The sequence below is a fragment of the Callospermophilus lateralis genome, chromosome 15 (assembly GCF_048772815.1).
Source record: "Callospermophilus lateralis isolate mCalLat2 chromosome 15, mCalLat2.hap1, whole genome shotgun sequence".
In the NCBI taxonomy this organism is placed as follows: domain Eukaryota; kingdom Metazoa; phylum Chordata; class Mammalia; order Rodentia; family Sciuridae; genus Callospermophilus; species Callospermophilus lateralis.
In genome coordinates this window covers 42,482,622-42,499,456 of record NC_135319.1, presented here as the reverse complement: position 1 = coordinate 42,499,456, position 16,835 = coordinate 42,482,622, and the positions used below count along the sequence as shown (strand labels likewise).

Sequence of the window (16,835 nt, the reverse complement as noted above, 5' to 3'; positions counted from 1 at the left end):
ATTTTTCCATATGAATTTTAGGAACAGGGTAGTTTAAACACACACACACACACACACACACAAGATCTATTAATTCTAGTACTTTTACTGGGATTATGTTAAATTTATAATATACATAAAATTTATAATTTTACTTAAGAATTAACATCTTTATGATACCGAAATCTTCCTATCCCAGAGTATCAGCTTTCCATTCTACTGTTTTATCTGCAAAATGGGGTACTAATACCAGCCTCACAGGGTTGTCATCAGAATCAAATGAGAAAATGTATGTGAAGCACAGTATAGTGGGGCGACATGTTCCTTTGCTATTTTTTATCATTTGAATTTAAGTTTGGTTACTTGGCTAATCTGAATTTCGGTTCTCATTTGTACAATGGGGCTGATAATGGTATCTGCCTCAGAAAAGAGTAAGGAGGGTAAAATGAGATGAAGCCTCCAAGTACCCACCGGACTGCTGGGAGCGTAAGTGCTGAACAGATACTAGCTCTTTCACTCAACAGGCTTTGCCACGACAGGGAAAATGTGACTTAAAGTGTGACAGCAAACCTAACTCCAGTTTGTATAAAGAGACAAGATGGGGCTGGCAATATAGCTCAGTTGGTACAGTGCTTGGCTTGCATGCAAAAGGCCCTGGATTCGATTCCCAGCACCAAAGAGAGAAAGATGGCATTAATTCCTAGAATAACCACCAGAAGGGAATTTCCACCTAAGGAGGAATTAGGACCCTTAAAAAGGGGAAACTAGGACCCTTAGCACACCTGCAAAAATTCCTGACTAACCGCAAATTCTGCTTCTGTGAGTAGCTTGCTTGCTTGGCGAGAGCTGATAGGACAAAAGAGAGATGCCACCCATACTGAGCTTTGCGGTTTTTTTCCTTTTTAAACCCGACCCTAACTCCGGTAGGGGTCACTCCTTCGCTGTGGAGAGAGCCCCGGTAATCAAGGCTCCCTATTGGAATACCTCTAACCGTGTGTGGATCACTTCCTTCCTGGGAGATCAGTTTGGGGGCTGGATAAAACAAAAGCCAAAGACTGACGGCATCCACCTGAGGTTGCCAGCCCTAAGGTCAACTTTTGTTTGCAGAACCTGTCTACCCACCCGTCGGCTGCCCTTTTTGATCTTATCGGTGCATCTAGGAGCACCGAAGGAAAGAAAACCGGGGAGCAGAACGAGCAAGACCGCCGCTGGACTCGAGGATCCCGCCACAGTCTGCGAAGCCAGGTGCTGCCACGTCTCGCGTGGCCTGCTGGCTCCACGAGAGTAGGTGGAGCCTAGGTGCGGCCCGCCCTCGACAGCGCACGTCACGCCTTAGGCCCGCCCCTCAGCTGCGAGAGTCGCTGGTAGGGCGGTACCTGGGAAGAGAGCGTGACGCTAGGGGCGGGGGCAAGGACGCTCCCGGAAACTCCGGGGGAGGGGTATGACGTGTATCCGGTGAGTAGCTGGCGGTCCCGGGTGCTGCTGGTCTGTGTGTTCTGAGGGAGGGTCCCAGCCGCCTGCCGCCTTCGGAGGAGCCCCTCGGGCCGTAAGTCAGGGGGTGGTAACGGAGAAGGCAGTCGGGGCCCATAGAGCTGGGGTGGGCCGCGGAGGGGGTCGGGGCGGAGGCCGGCCTCGGCAGGGTTGGGGGGGGGGAAGTGACACGCAGGCGGTTCTTTGGGGCCACCGGGCTGCTTCTGGGCGGGGACGGGCCGACTCGGCCGGGTCTGCTCTGTCCCTTGCCGACCTCCGGGCTCTTGAGTTCACTTGCATTCTTCTCGGGGTCTTGCAGCTGCCGGGCTGGATAACAGTTTCCCAGTGTGTACTGTGCTCCCCAGTTTAGGAAACGGCTCCGTGTCTCCTATCTTGGAGGTGCCTCAGTCCTCGGTGAGGCGGTTAGGAGCTTTTGATCATCCTTATTTTGTACGGACTCGGGGACTGAGGCCTGGCAAGTCCCCCAGCTGGCAACTGTGAGCGCTTGAACCAGGTCTACAGGCTCCTAGTTCAGGGCTCCTCCCCACGTCAGCTCTCTGTTGTCATCTGATGTCGTGTGTCAAACCCCGTGTTTTCTCCTTCCGCCTCCCTCTTTCTTTGGTGCACAGATTTCTATTTTCTTTACGATTCTAGCTGAGGGGGTCAGAATCATAAGGGTCGTACCAAATTGCCTCTATAAATATTCTCTCTTAGTCCTCTTCTTTGTCTTTACCCTGAGTCCTTTTGCTTAGGTGTAGACAGAAGGTTTAGGGAGATTTGCCATGGGCTGACATTTACTCCTTCAGCCAAGTGGTTTCCTAGCTAAAACCCCAGATCTGTTTGGAATAGTCTCTCAAAGTTGTTCTGAGTGTGTATAGGAAATGATGCAGAATTTTTAAAAATGAGTTATAATCTGTTTGGTGTTTCTCCTTTCGGTACTTGTTTGAATCAGAACTTAACTTTGCAAGTCTTTGTTTTAGGTGCAGCAGTGTTTTTGATGTCTTTAGAACCCTTAAATTTTAGAATACTCTTACTTGCCATAATGTGATAGTAAAGGAAATAAATACTAATTTTTAAAGTACCATACAAAAGGTGTGATGAATTATAACGAAGACTTAAAATATTATGATCTATGTAGTAGGTGGGTTAAGGAAGTTTTTAAATAAATTTTGTGATTTGGATCTGAATTTTATGTAATATTAACAGAAAGGGCTTTGGCTTTGGTGTTATAAAAGGAGGGTTTAAGCTGGGTGGCTCTAATTCCAGCTACTCCAGAGGCTGAGGCCAGAGGATCAGAAGTTCAAGCCTAGCCTGGGGAAGTTAGCAGGATCCTGTCTCAGAAATAATAAAACCAAACATGGTGGCCATGCCTGTAATCCCAGCTATGCAGGAGACTGACAGGAGGATTGCAAGTTCAAGGCCAGCTTTGGCAACTTAGGGAGACTCTGTCTCAAAAAATAAAAAGGGCTGGGAATGTAGCCCAGTGGTAGAATGCTTGCCTAATGTGTGTGAGGTCCTGGAACTGTGAGATTTTCAGCTAAGTAGTCTTGAACAAGGCAGCTAATTTAGGAATGTCAGCATCTTCATCTTGTTAAATGAGGCTAATAAGCCCTGCTTGTGAGTTGGTGTAGGGATGAAACGAGGTGTCTCTCTAATCTCTAAAATGACTAAGTTGGTATAAATTCTGAGAATTCAAGGATGGAGGAGACATCAAGGCCATTTGCTTAACTTTGGGTAGCAGTGGAACCCAACCCTTTGGGTCCAGTAAAAAATTGGAGGGTTTTTTTGGTTGTTGATGTTTGTTTGTTTGTTTTTAAACAATATCTGAAGTTTCTTCACTCTCCATAGATAATTTTGTTTAGTGTTTGCAGTGCTGGAAGTAGACCCCAGGGCCTTGCACATGCCAGGCTAGCACAGTACCACTGAACTACATCCTTGGCCCTTTTGACTTTTTATTTTAAGACAGGGTCTCACTAAGCCTAGGCTGACTTCAGACTTGCCATCCTCCTGTTTCAGACTTGTGGGTAGCAGGGATTACAGGCATACCATACTGCACCCATAAAGCAGTGATGTCAAAGGAAAATAAATTGGAAAATCAGAATAGTTCAAGTACTGTGAAAAATTCCTTGAAGTGTGAGGTTTTCCCCTCATCACCTTTGCAGAATTCTCCTGGTTGGAGGTACTACTAATTTTTTTTTTTAATAGACGGACATAATACCTTTATTTATTTATTTTTACATGGTGTTGAGGATTGAACCCAGTGCTTCACACATGGTAGGCAAGCGCTCTACCAATGAGCTATAACTACTCAGCCTGGTTGGGAGTACTTTGAAAATGATGTGGTAAAAGAATCTAGGGGTTTGGGATGTAGCTCAGTTGGAGAGCACTTGCTTAGTGTGCACAAAGCTCTTGAGTTCAATCCCCAGTACTTGGAGGGGGGAGCAGTGGGGGAGAATCTATAAAGTATTGACTGCAAACCACTGTAGTACAAATTAATAGAGATGTGTTGTAAAGGAGCAATGGTCAGGGAGTACCTTATTGAAGGGCACTCTCTAAAGATGAGTTGTGCCAGGCGTGATGGCACACTACTGTAATCCCAGCGAAATAAGTAATAAATAAATGTGAATTGTGCTTCTCCAAGCAATAAATTGAGGAAAAATAGGGAAGGGTATCTGCTTTGAGGAGACTATACAGAAAGGCACATTGTCCTTTTGCTTGCCTGTAGTAAAAGAAACTTAGCATGGGAGTTTTGTATATGCGTTGTTTTATTTTTGGTACTGGGCATTGAACCCAGGGGCACTTAACCACTGAGCTACTCCCCAGCCCTTTTTATTTTTTGAGACAGGGTCTCACTAAGTTGCTCAGGCCTCCCTAAGTTCATGAGGCTGCTCTCAAAATTGCAATCCTCCTGCCTCAGCCTCCCAAGTCACTGGGATTACAAGTGTCCCATCATGCCCAGCCTGTAAGTGCATTTAAGTTATTGGACTTAAAGTGTAGACTAAGTTTCTAAACAAAAGTGTTATTTAACATGCCAAATATGGTCTTTCTACCAAAATAAAATTGAATGTTACAGAAAAGGGAGGAAAAAAGTTTTCATTTAATTTATTTTCATAAAACCTTTTCCCTCAATCTGTACCTCCACCCAAATTTCCATGCTTTATTTGACCCTCCGTGGTAAGAGCTGTGAAAAGTGTTAAGGAAGCTCTAAAGTTTATAGGTCAATTCCTAACCCTGACAGAAATCCAGTAATTGAATGAAAAAGAAAAAACATACCGTCTGCATTTTTCAGCTTCCTCTCCGTCTAGCATTCTTTGAAGCATATAGGTGCAGCCTATGTGTGGAGTGCACCTGCTGTCCCAGCTGCTAGAGAGGCTGAGGCACGAGGATGGCTTGAGCCCAGGAGTTCAAAGCCAGCTTGGGCAACAAAAAAGAATATTTTGTGTGTAACCTTTTTACCCATTACTATTCATGAAAGTTTTTTTTTATTATAGTTGATCCCATGTAAAGTCTTGTGTACAGATATTTTTGTGATGGATGAGGGTCTTTTTTTTTTCCTGCCCTAAATCTGAGATATTGAGGCAAATACTTAGTGTAACCAGAAAATGCTAACTCTCACATACCTTAGACTCACCAATGTCTCTAGATCCTTTCCATGTTAACTTGACTCAGAGACCTGTTAGTAGCTTTGGGTCATTGTTTTGTCTAGGCCTGTGGGAAACTAAGTTAATTAATTACTAATTAATATATGTACTTGCTTAGTTAATAAATGTACTTGTTTAATTAAAATATATACTTGTCATTATATTAATTAGTGCTAATTAATATATGTACTTGCTTAGAAAGCTACTACTGTATTCTGAATGAGTTGTTGGTTTTTTTTTGTTGTTGTTGTTGTTGCTTGTTTGTTTGTTTCTGGCACTGGGGATTGAATCTAGGGGTACTTTATACCACTGAGCCACATCTCCAGCCCTTTATTTTATTTTATTTAGTGACAGGGTCTCACTCAAAATTTGGTCAATGATGTATAGCTTCATAGCTCACTGAGTTGCTTAGTGCCTTGCTTTTGCTGAAGCTGGCTTTGAACTTGTGATCCAACTGCCTCAGTCTCCCAGCTGCTGGGATTACAGGTATGCACCATTGCACCTGGCCTCCAATCCTTTTTATTTTGAGACAGGGTTTTGCTAAATTGCTGCAGGTGGCCTTGAATTTTCGATTCTCTTGCCTCAGTCTCTCCAGTACTGAAAGTATTATGCTATTCCTTTTTGTTTCTATAGAATAGTATGTCTTTTCTTTTTATAAGTTGAAACATTTGCAAAAGGGGTTAGACAAATTTTATTAAAGAAGAGATAATATTTAGCTAGGTTCAGTGGTGTATACCTGTAATCCACAGTATGCTTAAGCAGGCCTGAGCAACTTAGTGAGACCCTTGTCTTAAAATTTAAGAAAGGCCTGGAGATATAGCTTGGTGTTAGAGCACAGGGCCTAGCTTGCTTAAGGCCCTGGTTTCAATCCCCAGTAGGGATAAAGAGGTTGTAAATGGACCAGGACAAATTAAGTTAGCCAGTACAATTTTGGCTTTGTTTTTTAGAGCTGTGCACAGACAGGTTAATATGCTTTTCTTCTTATTTTCCACATATCTCTGTGTCCATTTGATCCAGGTTATTAATGAGACTGATTTCCTACAGGTGTTGTTAAGTGGTAGACCTTGGTGGTATCTAAGGAATGTGAATGAGCTGCAGCTGCCTGGAGGAGTGAGTCACACAATAAAAGAGGAACATATGTCATTAACTAATAATTCTGAGTATCATAGGTTGATAGCTATTAGGAAACAATGAATTCATGCAGATGCAAGGATCCTAGAAGCTTCCCTTCAATGTTCAAAATCCTTGTCTTAAGGGTAAAGGAGATTAGTTAATCTTCTTTCTTAGGCCAGAAAACATGAGACTCTGAACATGCATCTGAGCCAAGGAATAAGAGTTAACTTCCCCAGAACTATACTGGTATTTAAAAAGTTAATGTTTGCTACTTTCATATTTTATACAGGTAGTAAGCGTTAATAATGTCTTTCATCTTTGAGTGGATCTACAATGGCTTCAGCAGTGTGCTCCAGTTCCTAGGTAAACCATTTTCTTTAAATATTAAATATATTACAGGTTTCACACTGCATTTCCTCCAGCAATTTAAATATAAGCAGCCTTTGGTATATAGGGGGAGAATTTACATTAAAAATTTATGTTCTCTTTTAGGACTCTACAAGAAATCTGGAAAACTTGTATTCTTGGGTTTGGACAATGCAGGCAAAACCACTCTTCTTCACATGCTCAAAGATGACAGATTGGGCCAACATGTTCCAACACTACATCCAAGTATGTTTGAAAATACCAGGTGCTCTTTTGACCTTTGAAGGTCAATGTCAGGATTGGAGGGGTGAATCTCCAATTAATGTTATTCTTTTATTAAATGAGGCCCCAGAAGCCAGCTTACTTTGAAGTAACCTTTAGTACATACAAAAGGTCAAATAATCATAGATCTAAACTTCTGGAACATTGTCACTGTCTCTTCTCTCTGGTTCTAAAATGGGACACATCTCCCGTATCTCCTATGAAACAACACATCTTGGAGAAAAGTAAACTTTTGACCTTTAGAAAGTAAACTTTTGACTATCTTTAAGAAAGTTTTCATTTCTGTATCTTTTTCTTCACAAGGTGAAAGCTTTATTAGGTGTTTGCATTAGTATTGACTTACAGTATTAGTAATTGGGCCTTTGGATGGAAAAGTTTATTTATTTCCTCTTGACAATTTTTCAGCATCAGAAGAGCTGACAATTGCTGGAATGACTTTTACAACTTTTGATCTTGGTGGGCATGAGCAAGGTAAGAGACTTAATGAAGGCATGGTATTAACTTATGGTTCATTGTGTACTTACCCCACGCTCCCCAAATAGTGTGTCATTTTTACCTTTTAAATTGCTTGCATTTAGGATTGGAATGACTTTTATTTTATATTCATTTATTTAATTTATTTTTTATGTGTGGTACTGGGGATTGAACCCAGGGTGCTCTACCACTTATCTACATCCCCAGTCAGTTTTTATTTTTTGAGATGAGGTCTTGCTAAGTTGCTGAGGCTGGCCTTAAATTTGCAGCCTGCTGCCTCACCCTCCTGAGTCTCTGGGATTACAGGCAGGTATACCACTGTGCCCATTTTTAGGATTGCAGTCTTACTACTTCATTGACGTTTTTTATCTACTTACTATTTTTAAGTAATTTCAAACTTGTCAAAAATTGCATAAATGATACAGGAAATTCTATACATATATAACTTTTGTCCACATTTATTAGTCTCTCTAGTAACATTAAAATCTATATTTTTCGGGCTGGGGATGTGGCTCTAGCGGTAGCGCGCTCGCCCGGCATGTGTGCGGCCTGGGTTCGATCCTCAGCACCACATACAAAACAAAGATGTTGTGTCTGCCGAAAACTAAAAAATATTGAAATTCTCTCAAAAAAAAAAATTTTATATTTTTCTAAACAGTTTGTGAATACATCATGCCCCTTTACTCCCTAGCACTTTCATGCCTTTTACCAAAGAAAAAGAATATTCCTTTACATAATCATTGTAGTTGTAATATGTAAGATTTTAATTTTTTTAATCTGTCTCATATATTCCTTTTTTGTACGTTGTCCCAGTAATCTCCATTTTTAGCATTTGTTCCTCTTGAATAGACCAGTACAATATCACAAATTGTATTCAGTTGTCAAGTCTCTTTTTTTTTTTTTTAAAGAAAGAGTGAGAGAGAGTGAGAGAGAGGGAGAGAGAGAGAATTTTAATATTTATTTTTCATTATTTGGCGGACACAACATTTTTTGTCTGTATGTGGTGCTGAGGATCGAACTCGGGCCGCACGCATGCCAGGCGAGCGCACTACCGCTTGAGCCACATCCCCAGCCCAAGTCTCTTTTATTCATAAGTAATTTTAAACTTGTCAAAAGTTGTCAACATAATACAGTGACTACTTGTGACCATTCTGATTTAAACTGAAATTTCATATGCTCTACCCATTTGGGACAGTTGGAACTGTTTTTTCCAATTTTTTTTTTTGCTTTTCTCTTGAGTCCTTTTTTTTCCTTATTCAGGCTATGTCTTTTTGGTTCACAGTTTCCTATCAGGTGTCTTATGTATTTTTGAGATCTACAAAATGGGCATCTTTATCTCTTGGGTAGTGAGTTTACATTTGGCAAGACTCTAGGCATAGGAGTAAAACATTTAAGTGTGGGAATAAATATTCTGAGAAGGTAGGGAAAAGAAACCACTGACATTCTGTAAGATTTACTCAATCGTTGAGAAGTCTGTTTTGGGAACATTTTATTAGGTTAAATCTCATTTAGCGGGGCCAGGATTGTGGCTGAGAGGTAAAGCGCTTGCCTGGCATGCATGAGGTATTGTGTTCCATCTACAACTAAAAAATTAATAATAATAATAATTAAGAAAATCTAATATAGTTTAAAAAACAGTAAAAATAGAATATTGGTAGTTTTTTAATTATTCAGCCTAATAATTTTATAATTGGTGGGTTCATTAGAATATTATATTAATTTTACTCATTTAATATTTATATCCTGAATAATCCTACATATATTATGGTCACAATCACATAAAACACTGGGCATTTGGTATCTTTTCTCCTTCCAAAAAGACTTTGTAACACTTTACATATTTAAATTCAGAGCCAGATAAGACAACCTAGACCATCTGGAGATTGCTGAAGAAATAGACACCAGATGTCTTTAGATACTCGAACTGGGAATAGTAGATTATTTGGTGTGATAAATTTCACTTTCATGTTTTGTTAAAGTAAGAAGGGAAGGGAAACTTGTTGGTGTACATTGTTTTGTTTAACAGACTGAGGAAAGTTTAATAGAGGCACCTTTTCATAATCAAAGCCACCATTTTATAGAAGTTACTAAAACATTAAACATCTGGAGTTTCCTTTTTTTATTTGCATAGATTTCAACTTTTGAGCTGGGGGTGTGGCTTAGTGGTAGATTATTTATATAGCATGTATAAGACCCTGGGTTCAATCCTAGAATTTAAAAAAAATGACAAAAAATATACATAAAATTATAAGAAAAACAAAACTTTTAACTTCTAAAAGTAGTGCAGACTCAATGTAACAAATAGTATAGCAATATAGAAAGTCAAAGTGACAGTTCTAGTCTCTCCCTGCCCCACATTCAGAGGTATCCAGGTAATTGTTATTAATCCTTTTATATAGAGACACTTTGTTATTCATGCCATTCAAGGACTAGACATGAATGGCTGAGAAATATAATGTAATTAAAGGACTTCTTCCCAGCCTTTCTCACTTCTTTTTATAAAACAACAAACAAAAAACACAAGGACTGACTTGGGAGACTGAGTGCCCCTGAGACCTGAGTAGATGTCAGCAGACCCACATTCTAGTTAGTAAGGCATTAGAAAAAGTTACATGGACAAGCTGGGCATGGTGGTGCATTCCAGTAATCCCAGCTACTTGAGAGGCTGAGACAAGAGGATTGCAAGTTTGAGGTCAGCCTTAGCAACTTAGCTAGACCCTGTTTCAAAATAAAAGATAAAAAGTGCTGGGGATGTGGCTCAGTGGTAAAGTACCCCTGAGTTCCATTCCTGGTACCAAAATAAATAGTTACATGGACAGGTACTATACTCATATTTTTATTTTTTTATATTTATTTTTTAGTTGCAATTGGACACAATACTTTTATTTATTTTTATGTGGTGCTAAGGATCAAACCCAGGTCCTTTAACGTGCTAGGTAGGCACTCTACCACTGAGCCACGACCTCAGCCCCTACACTCATGTTTTAACTCAGAGGTTGCAAACAAAATTGACTCCATAGACAAGACAGGTCATTTAAGTGAGTCAAATTAATTGAGCATAAGACAATAGGAACATGGAGACTTTGGCAAATTGAAGAAATTAAGCCTCATTCAAAGTTTAAGAAAGCCACCATTTGTTTAGTTCTAGCTGATGATGGGCATTTAGGTAAATAGACATGGTTTGCCAGATATTACTGTTTTTCAAGGAAGACAGAAGGTCTGATTTGCAAATTTAGAAAAACAGGTTCAGCTCACAGACCATCAGTTTGCATTCTCTGTTCTGACTTAATACAGCTCAGGACTTAGAGAATCCACAGGGAGGAGTCTGATGTTACTGAAACTGCCTAAGATTTGCTCATTTTATAGATCATTTAGGTTATTCCTTATCACAGTATATGTTTTTTGATGCAACTACAAATTTTGTCTTCTAGCTCGTCGGGTTTGGAAAAATTATCTTCCAGCAATTAATGGGATTGTCTTTCTGGTGGACTGTGCAGATCATTCTCGCCTCATGGAATCCAAAGTTGAGCTTAATGTATGTTTTTTTCCCCCCTCCTTTTTTGGCCTATGTTCTAAAGAATACAGCTCAATAGTGCCAATATTTAATCATTCCAGTTTACACAATGAAACTCCAAGTCATATTGGGCTGGGGTTGTGGCTCAGTGATCGAGGGCTTGCCAAGCATGCGTGAGGCACTGGATTCAATCCTAGCACCACAAAAAAATAAATATGTTTCAAAAACGAAAATGTGCCAGGTGTAGTGGTGGAAGCCATCCCAGTGGTCAGGAGAATGAGACCAGGAGGATTGCAAGTTCAAAGCTAGCCTTAGCTACTTGCAACTTATGAGACTCTATCTCAAAATAAAAAATAAAAAGGGCTGGGGATGTAGCTTAGTAGTGAAGCACCCCTAGGTTCAGTCTCTGGTATAAAAAAAAAATCCCAAGGTATTGTTTTTCAATGTCTTGGGGAACCTCAGCTTCAACTTAAATGATTTTTCTGCTTTATATTATATAGTGACTTTTTGGCTCAATTTGCTCAGGGTACTGCTCAGTTTATGCCTGTTGTCCCAGCATAGTTAATAGCCTTACAATTCATGTATCAGTCTTTATGTAATACTGGTATCTTGAAACCCAAAAAGAGACACCAGCTTATCTATCTATCTATCTATCTATCTATCTATGATTCTGAGGATTGAACCCAAGGGCACTTAACCACTGAGCCACATCCCCAGCCCTTTTTTCTATTTTATTTAGAGATAGGATCTTGCTAAGTTGCTTCGTGCCTTGCTAACTTGCTGAGGCTGTCTTTGAACTTGTTATTCTCCTGCCTCAGCCTCCTGAGCCACTGGGATTACAGGTGTGCACCACTGTACCCAGCTATATTTTTAAATCTGCTTTCTCAGGTTGTGCCTATGTGCCCTTCCACTGAATGACTTGCTAGATCTTAATAGTCTGTTCTCAATCTTCAGTCTTTTGGTCACATGCATCCTTCAGTACTCTCAGGGACTCACTGCAGGTTTTCTCCTTTGTCCATTGTTTTTATTTTATTTTATTTTATTTGGTATTGGGGATTAAACCCAGGAACACTTAACCACTGAGCTATATTCCCAACCCTTTTTTATTTTGACACAGGGTCTCCCTAAGTTGCTGAGGCTGGCCTCAGTCTTGCAGTTGTCATGCCTCCACTCCAAAGTTCCTCCACTCATCTCATCCACCTCCCACCCCATTATGGATTATCATCCACTTATCAGAGAAAACACTTGGCCTTTGGTTTTGGGGGATTGACTTCACTTAACCTCCTGAGTTGCTGGGATTATAGACGTGTGCCACTGTGCCTGGCTAACATTGCATTTTCTTGGCTTGATAATTTCTAGCTCTGGTCTTGTGGAATTACCTACAGGACAGTCTTCACCTTATTTAACTTGTTGGCATTGGCCATTTTTTATTTCTCTAAACTCCCCTTTACACTCTTGATTTTGATGCTGTCTCTCCAGCTTATACTTCTCAGTTTTTGCATAAGTACTTGTTCCTTTGCTTAGCCTTTGAATGTGGGTATTCCCCAGAGTCTCTACTTTCTCTCAGGCTACTTTCATTTATTCCCATTCCTTCATCTCCCATCCACATGTCAATGACCTCCAGATGGACTTCTCTCATCCAGACCTCTTCTGAACCCCAGCCTCATGCATAATTGCTTCCTGCTGGATAATTCCACCTACTGATCCTGCTTTCTCAAAGGAGGAAGCTATTCATCTTCCCCTCCTGTTTCGTAGATAAGCAGTCCAGAAACCTTTGAATTATTGTAGATTCTTCCATCATTCTGCCAGGCACTATATTGCTAGAAGAAATTATCTTGGATTTGGCATTGCCCTGCTTGGTTTTTGTATCACTTTCAGGATAAAATCTATAAATCTTTTGCATAACATATGATCTTTCATGATTCTCCCTCTGTTTTTATTTTTCTTCTTTATCTTCCTTTTTTCCTACTGCCTACCTTAAACTACATTCCACACAGAGAACAACTTGTCCTTCCTTGGATATGCATAAGTAGCCATTCCCCACTTAGCTACCTCACCTATCCCTCCTCCCTCCTTATTCCCAGCCTGCCTCCCTTTTTTAAAATGATATATTTATTTGTTCTAATCAGTTATACATGATAGCAGAATGCTCTTTGATTGAGTGTATACAAATAGAGCACAATTTTTTACTTCTCTGGTTGTACCCAAAGAATAGTCACAACATTTGTGCAATCATACATGTACCTAGGGTAATGATGTCTGTCTCATTCCACCATCTTTCCTATCCCCATGTCCCCTTCACCTCCCACCACATTATGGATTAGCATCCATTTATCAGAGAAAACATTTGGCCTTTGGTTTTGGGGGATTGGCTTACTTCACTTAGCATGATATTCTCTGACTATATCCATTTACCTGCAAATGCCATAATTTTATTCTCTTTTTTTGCTAAGTAATATTCGTGTGTGTGTGTGTGTGTGTATCACAGTTTCTTTTTTTTTTTTAATATTTTGCTTTTTTTTTAGTTGTAGTTGGACACAATATCTTTATTTTATTTTTATGTGGTGCTGAGGATCGAACCCAGGGCCTCACACGTGCTAGACGAGCACACTACCATTGAGCCACAACTCCAGCCCCCCACAGTTTCTTTATCCATTTATCTATTGAAGGGCAACTAGGTTGTTCCACAGTTTGGCTATTGTGAATTGTACTGCTATGAACATTGATGTGGCTGTGTCACTGTAGTATCCAGCCTGCCTCCCTTTTGCTATTAAATTTTAAAATGTCCTTTAAGAGATCTCATATTTCAGGTATGACCACTTCTGAGAAGCCATCACTGACTTCTCAGACCAAATTGTCTCTCCGTAGCTGCATGTCTATTGTCCCCCAAGACTATAAACTTATATGTGGGGATTTTGTTTAGATTTGGCTATGAGGTGCACCTCCCAAAGCTCCTGTATTAGTGTAGGAATGTTCAGAGGTGAAATGATTGGATTGTAAGTTTTTTTTAATATTTATTTTTTAGTTTTCCTCATCAGTCCAACTATTTTGAGTGGACTGACTGGGTGGTAACTAGGCAGGTGGTGTGTGGCTAGAGGAGGTGGGTCTGGAAGGGTACATCTCCCCTTTGGCCCCTTCTCTTCTTCCCTCTCTCTGCTTCCTGACCCTACCCATGAACAGCTTTCCTCCACTGGGCCCTTCCCCCACAATGTGCTGCCTCACCCCGGGTCCAGAGTAGTGACTGCATCTGTCGATTGAGACCTCAAACCATGAGTCCCAAATAAACTTTTTCTCCTCTAATTTGTTCTTTCTGCTATTTTGGTCACAATGATTCAAAAACTAACTATAACAGACTTTGTCTTGTTTCTTATTGTTTTGCCCCAGCAAAGCACTGGACACATTTTTTATTTTTTATTTTTTAATATTTATTTTTTAGTTTTCGGTGAACACAACATCTTTATTTTATTATTTTTTTTATTTGGTGCTAAGGATTGAACCCAGCTCCCCGCGCATGCCAGGCGAACGCGTTAGGGCTTGAGCCACATCCCCAGCCCAGCACTGGACACATTTTAAGCACTTTATCAGTATTTACATGTTAAAGTAGCATCCTTACTCTGATTTTGTCTTAACGCTTCCTGGAATTCAAAATGGTCAGAGCATATTCCCCTATTGCTTCAACTCTTTCTTTCCAAGCTTTCCCATCAATTAAAACTTAGATGCCCAGTCTTGAAGTCTGTTCCACAGACTTTAACTCCTTTTTTGTTTGTTCTGTCATTTAGAATTCACTTAACTTCTCAAAAATGTCTCCCCTGCACAATTCGTTAAATTTGCTACTTTGCAGATATTATCATCTCTTACATGAGCACCACAGATAAATATTATTTGTAAATTCACTGTCCTATGAGTATACATTTTTTCTGTAGATCTAGTGCAGCTAACTTTTCAGAATGGCACCATAACGTGGGTTATCCTTACTTTGTTGCTGCATATCAGTGTAAATGCTTTAAGCTTCCTCAGTTCTTATCCTACTCCAAAGCGGTTGCTTATGTTCTTCCTTCTTTGCACTTGTGTTAGTCCTGCCTTTCCTTTAGAGCCCAGTTTTGCTAGGCCCAAATTGTTTATTTCCCTGAATTTGTTTTACTGTTACTAGTTTGTCCCCATTCATTGTGACAGTCTACTATATTGTGTTATTATTTAGTTTTCTTAACATAAATATGGACATAGAATATGGACTGGGGTATCTTCTCTAACCCTTCATTCTGCATCTCTTGCTGTGTTCAAGATGGGGCTTTGCACATACTGGATACTCAGAACTTGGGTAGTTCCTGTGGTCATCTCTGAGCATTCATTCTTCTGGACTATGCAAATGGGCAGGACCATCTGAAGATGGTTTGTGGCTAAGCCAACTAGCTAAAAGTTAAGGTTGGGGCGGTTCTTCTGTCCCATAAATAGACGACTTTAAGTTGGAATTGTTTTGAGGTAGTTAGAGGATTTTTTACCAACTGTTATGATGAGTCTTTATTCAGATATAGAGATGTTCAGATTTTTCACTTTGCATATAATGCCTTATAAGATCAGAAGAAGTCCCAAAGTTTTCACTATCTGGTCCCTCACTTAGCTTTTTTTTTTTTTTTTAACCCTGTCTTTAGGCTTTAATGACTGATGAAACAATATCCAATGTGCCAATCCTTATCTTGGGAAACAAAATTGACAGAACAGATGCAATCAGTGAAGAAAAACTTCGCGAGATATTTGGGCTTTATGGACAGACCACAGGAAAGGTAAGAGAAAAGTCTTCAGGAGGCCTAGAAAGGACATTCACGACATCTGAAACACTGATGTTTGGCACTCTGGAGTCTCCTTTCAAAAGCTTAAAGGCTTAGGATTTCTTTTAGTATAAGTATTGTGTAAGCTCACTAAAGGCAGAGGCATGTTATTAAACCTTTCTTTTTGTGTGTGGTGCTTGCTATCAAACCCAGGGCCTCACACATGCTAGGCAAGCACTATACCACTGAGTTGTGTCCGCAGCCCCTTTTTAAACCTTCTGATACTTTATTCCTTAGGAATTGAGAATTAGTAGAAAAGCAATCTTTTAAAAGAACACTTCTTAGCCAGAAAGTGGGGTTTTTGGGTTTTTTTATTGTTGTTTTGGGGGCTGGAGATTTCAGGTTTTGAAGAGAAGCAGTCGTTTATATCACATTCCAAGCATTGGAATCAAAGCACTTGATTATTCTCAGTGGGACTTCTAGTCAGTCCCGGACCTCTCTTGTCCATCAGAATACATGCTGGTTCCATGACTCCCAGTGGCTGTTTCTTGGTTGCTGCCATGACTTTCTAGATGAATGTTAAGTGTTCAAAGCAAATGCTCTTGAGAGAGACAGAGACAGAGAGAGAGAGAGAGAGAGAGAGAGAGAAAGAGAATGGCTGGCAATAGAACTATGCTACTTATTATATCCTGAAAGCAAGAGGCCCTAGGGAAGTCATCTAGATGGCCTGAACCACATTTCTGTAATTAATACCCACTTAGATATGCATTTAAGGAACTGAGTAACAGACTTTAGTGATCACCCTTTCAAGCTTTTCCACCGCAGAGATGCTAACTGCCCTTTCTTGGCTTTGCCTCCCTTAGGGAAATGTGACTCTGAAGGAACTGAATGCCCGCCCCATGGAAGTGTTTATGTGCAGTGTGCTCAAGAGGCAAGGCTACGGCGAGGGTTTCCGCTGGCTCTCCCAGTATATTGACTGATGTTTGGACAGTGAAAATAAAAGAGTTTTACTCCTCTGGACTGATCCTATTCACAGCTTCCTCATGAACTTTTCTAATAGAACAAGGAAAGCTCTCCAACCATGTCTGGCGTTGAGAAGCCAAGAGTCTTTGTCAACTCTTACGCCCAGTGGTGACATGTGCTCTTCTCAATACTGTTGTGAGGTAACGCTGCCCCATGTGCTGGTGCAGGTCAGTATCCCCGGACTTGGAAGCTGGCAGGATTTGCCGG

The 16,835-nt window shown here is 40.3% G+C and overlaps 1 protein-coding gene across 2 annotated transcripts; it reads left to right on the top strand.

The window, feature by feature from the left end:
• The first annotated feature begins 1,415 nt into the window (after positions 1–1,415).
• Positions 1,416–16,625, top strand: Sar1a (secretion associated Ras related GTPase 1A). Of its 2 annotated transcripts, none has more exons than XM_077105397.1 (7): positions 1,416–1,434; positions 6,493–6,566; positions 6,696–6,815; positions 7,257–7,322; positions 10,757–10,860; positions 15,489–15,620; positions 16,469–16,625. In XM_077105397.1, the coding sequence occupies exons 2-7, from the start codon at positions 6,509–6,511 to the stop codon at positions 16,583–16,585; spliced, it is 597 nt and encodes a 198-aa protein (XP_076961512.1). In that variant the 5' UTR covers positions 1,416–1,434; positions 6,493–6,508; the 3' UTR covers positions 16,586–16,625. The 2 variants fall into 2 exon arrangements, with proteins under 2 accessions (XP_076961512.1, XP_076961511.1); XM_077105396.1 differs by having other exon boundaries at positions 1,423–1,525.
• Positions 16,626–16,835: the final 210 nt, after the last annotated feature.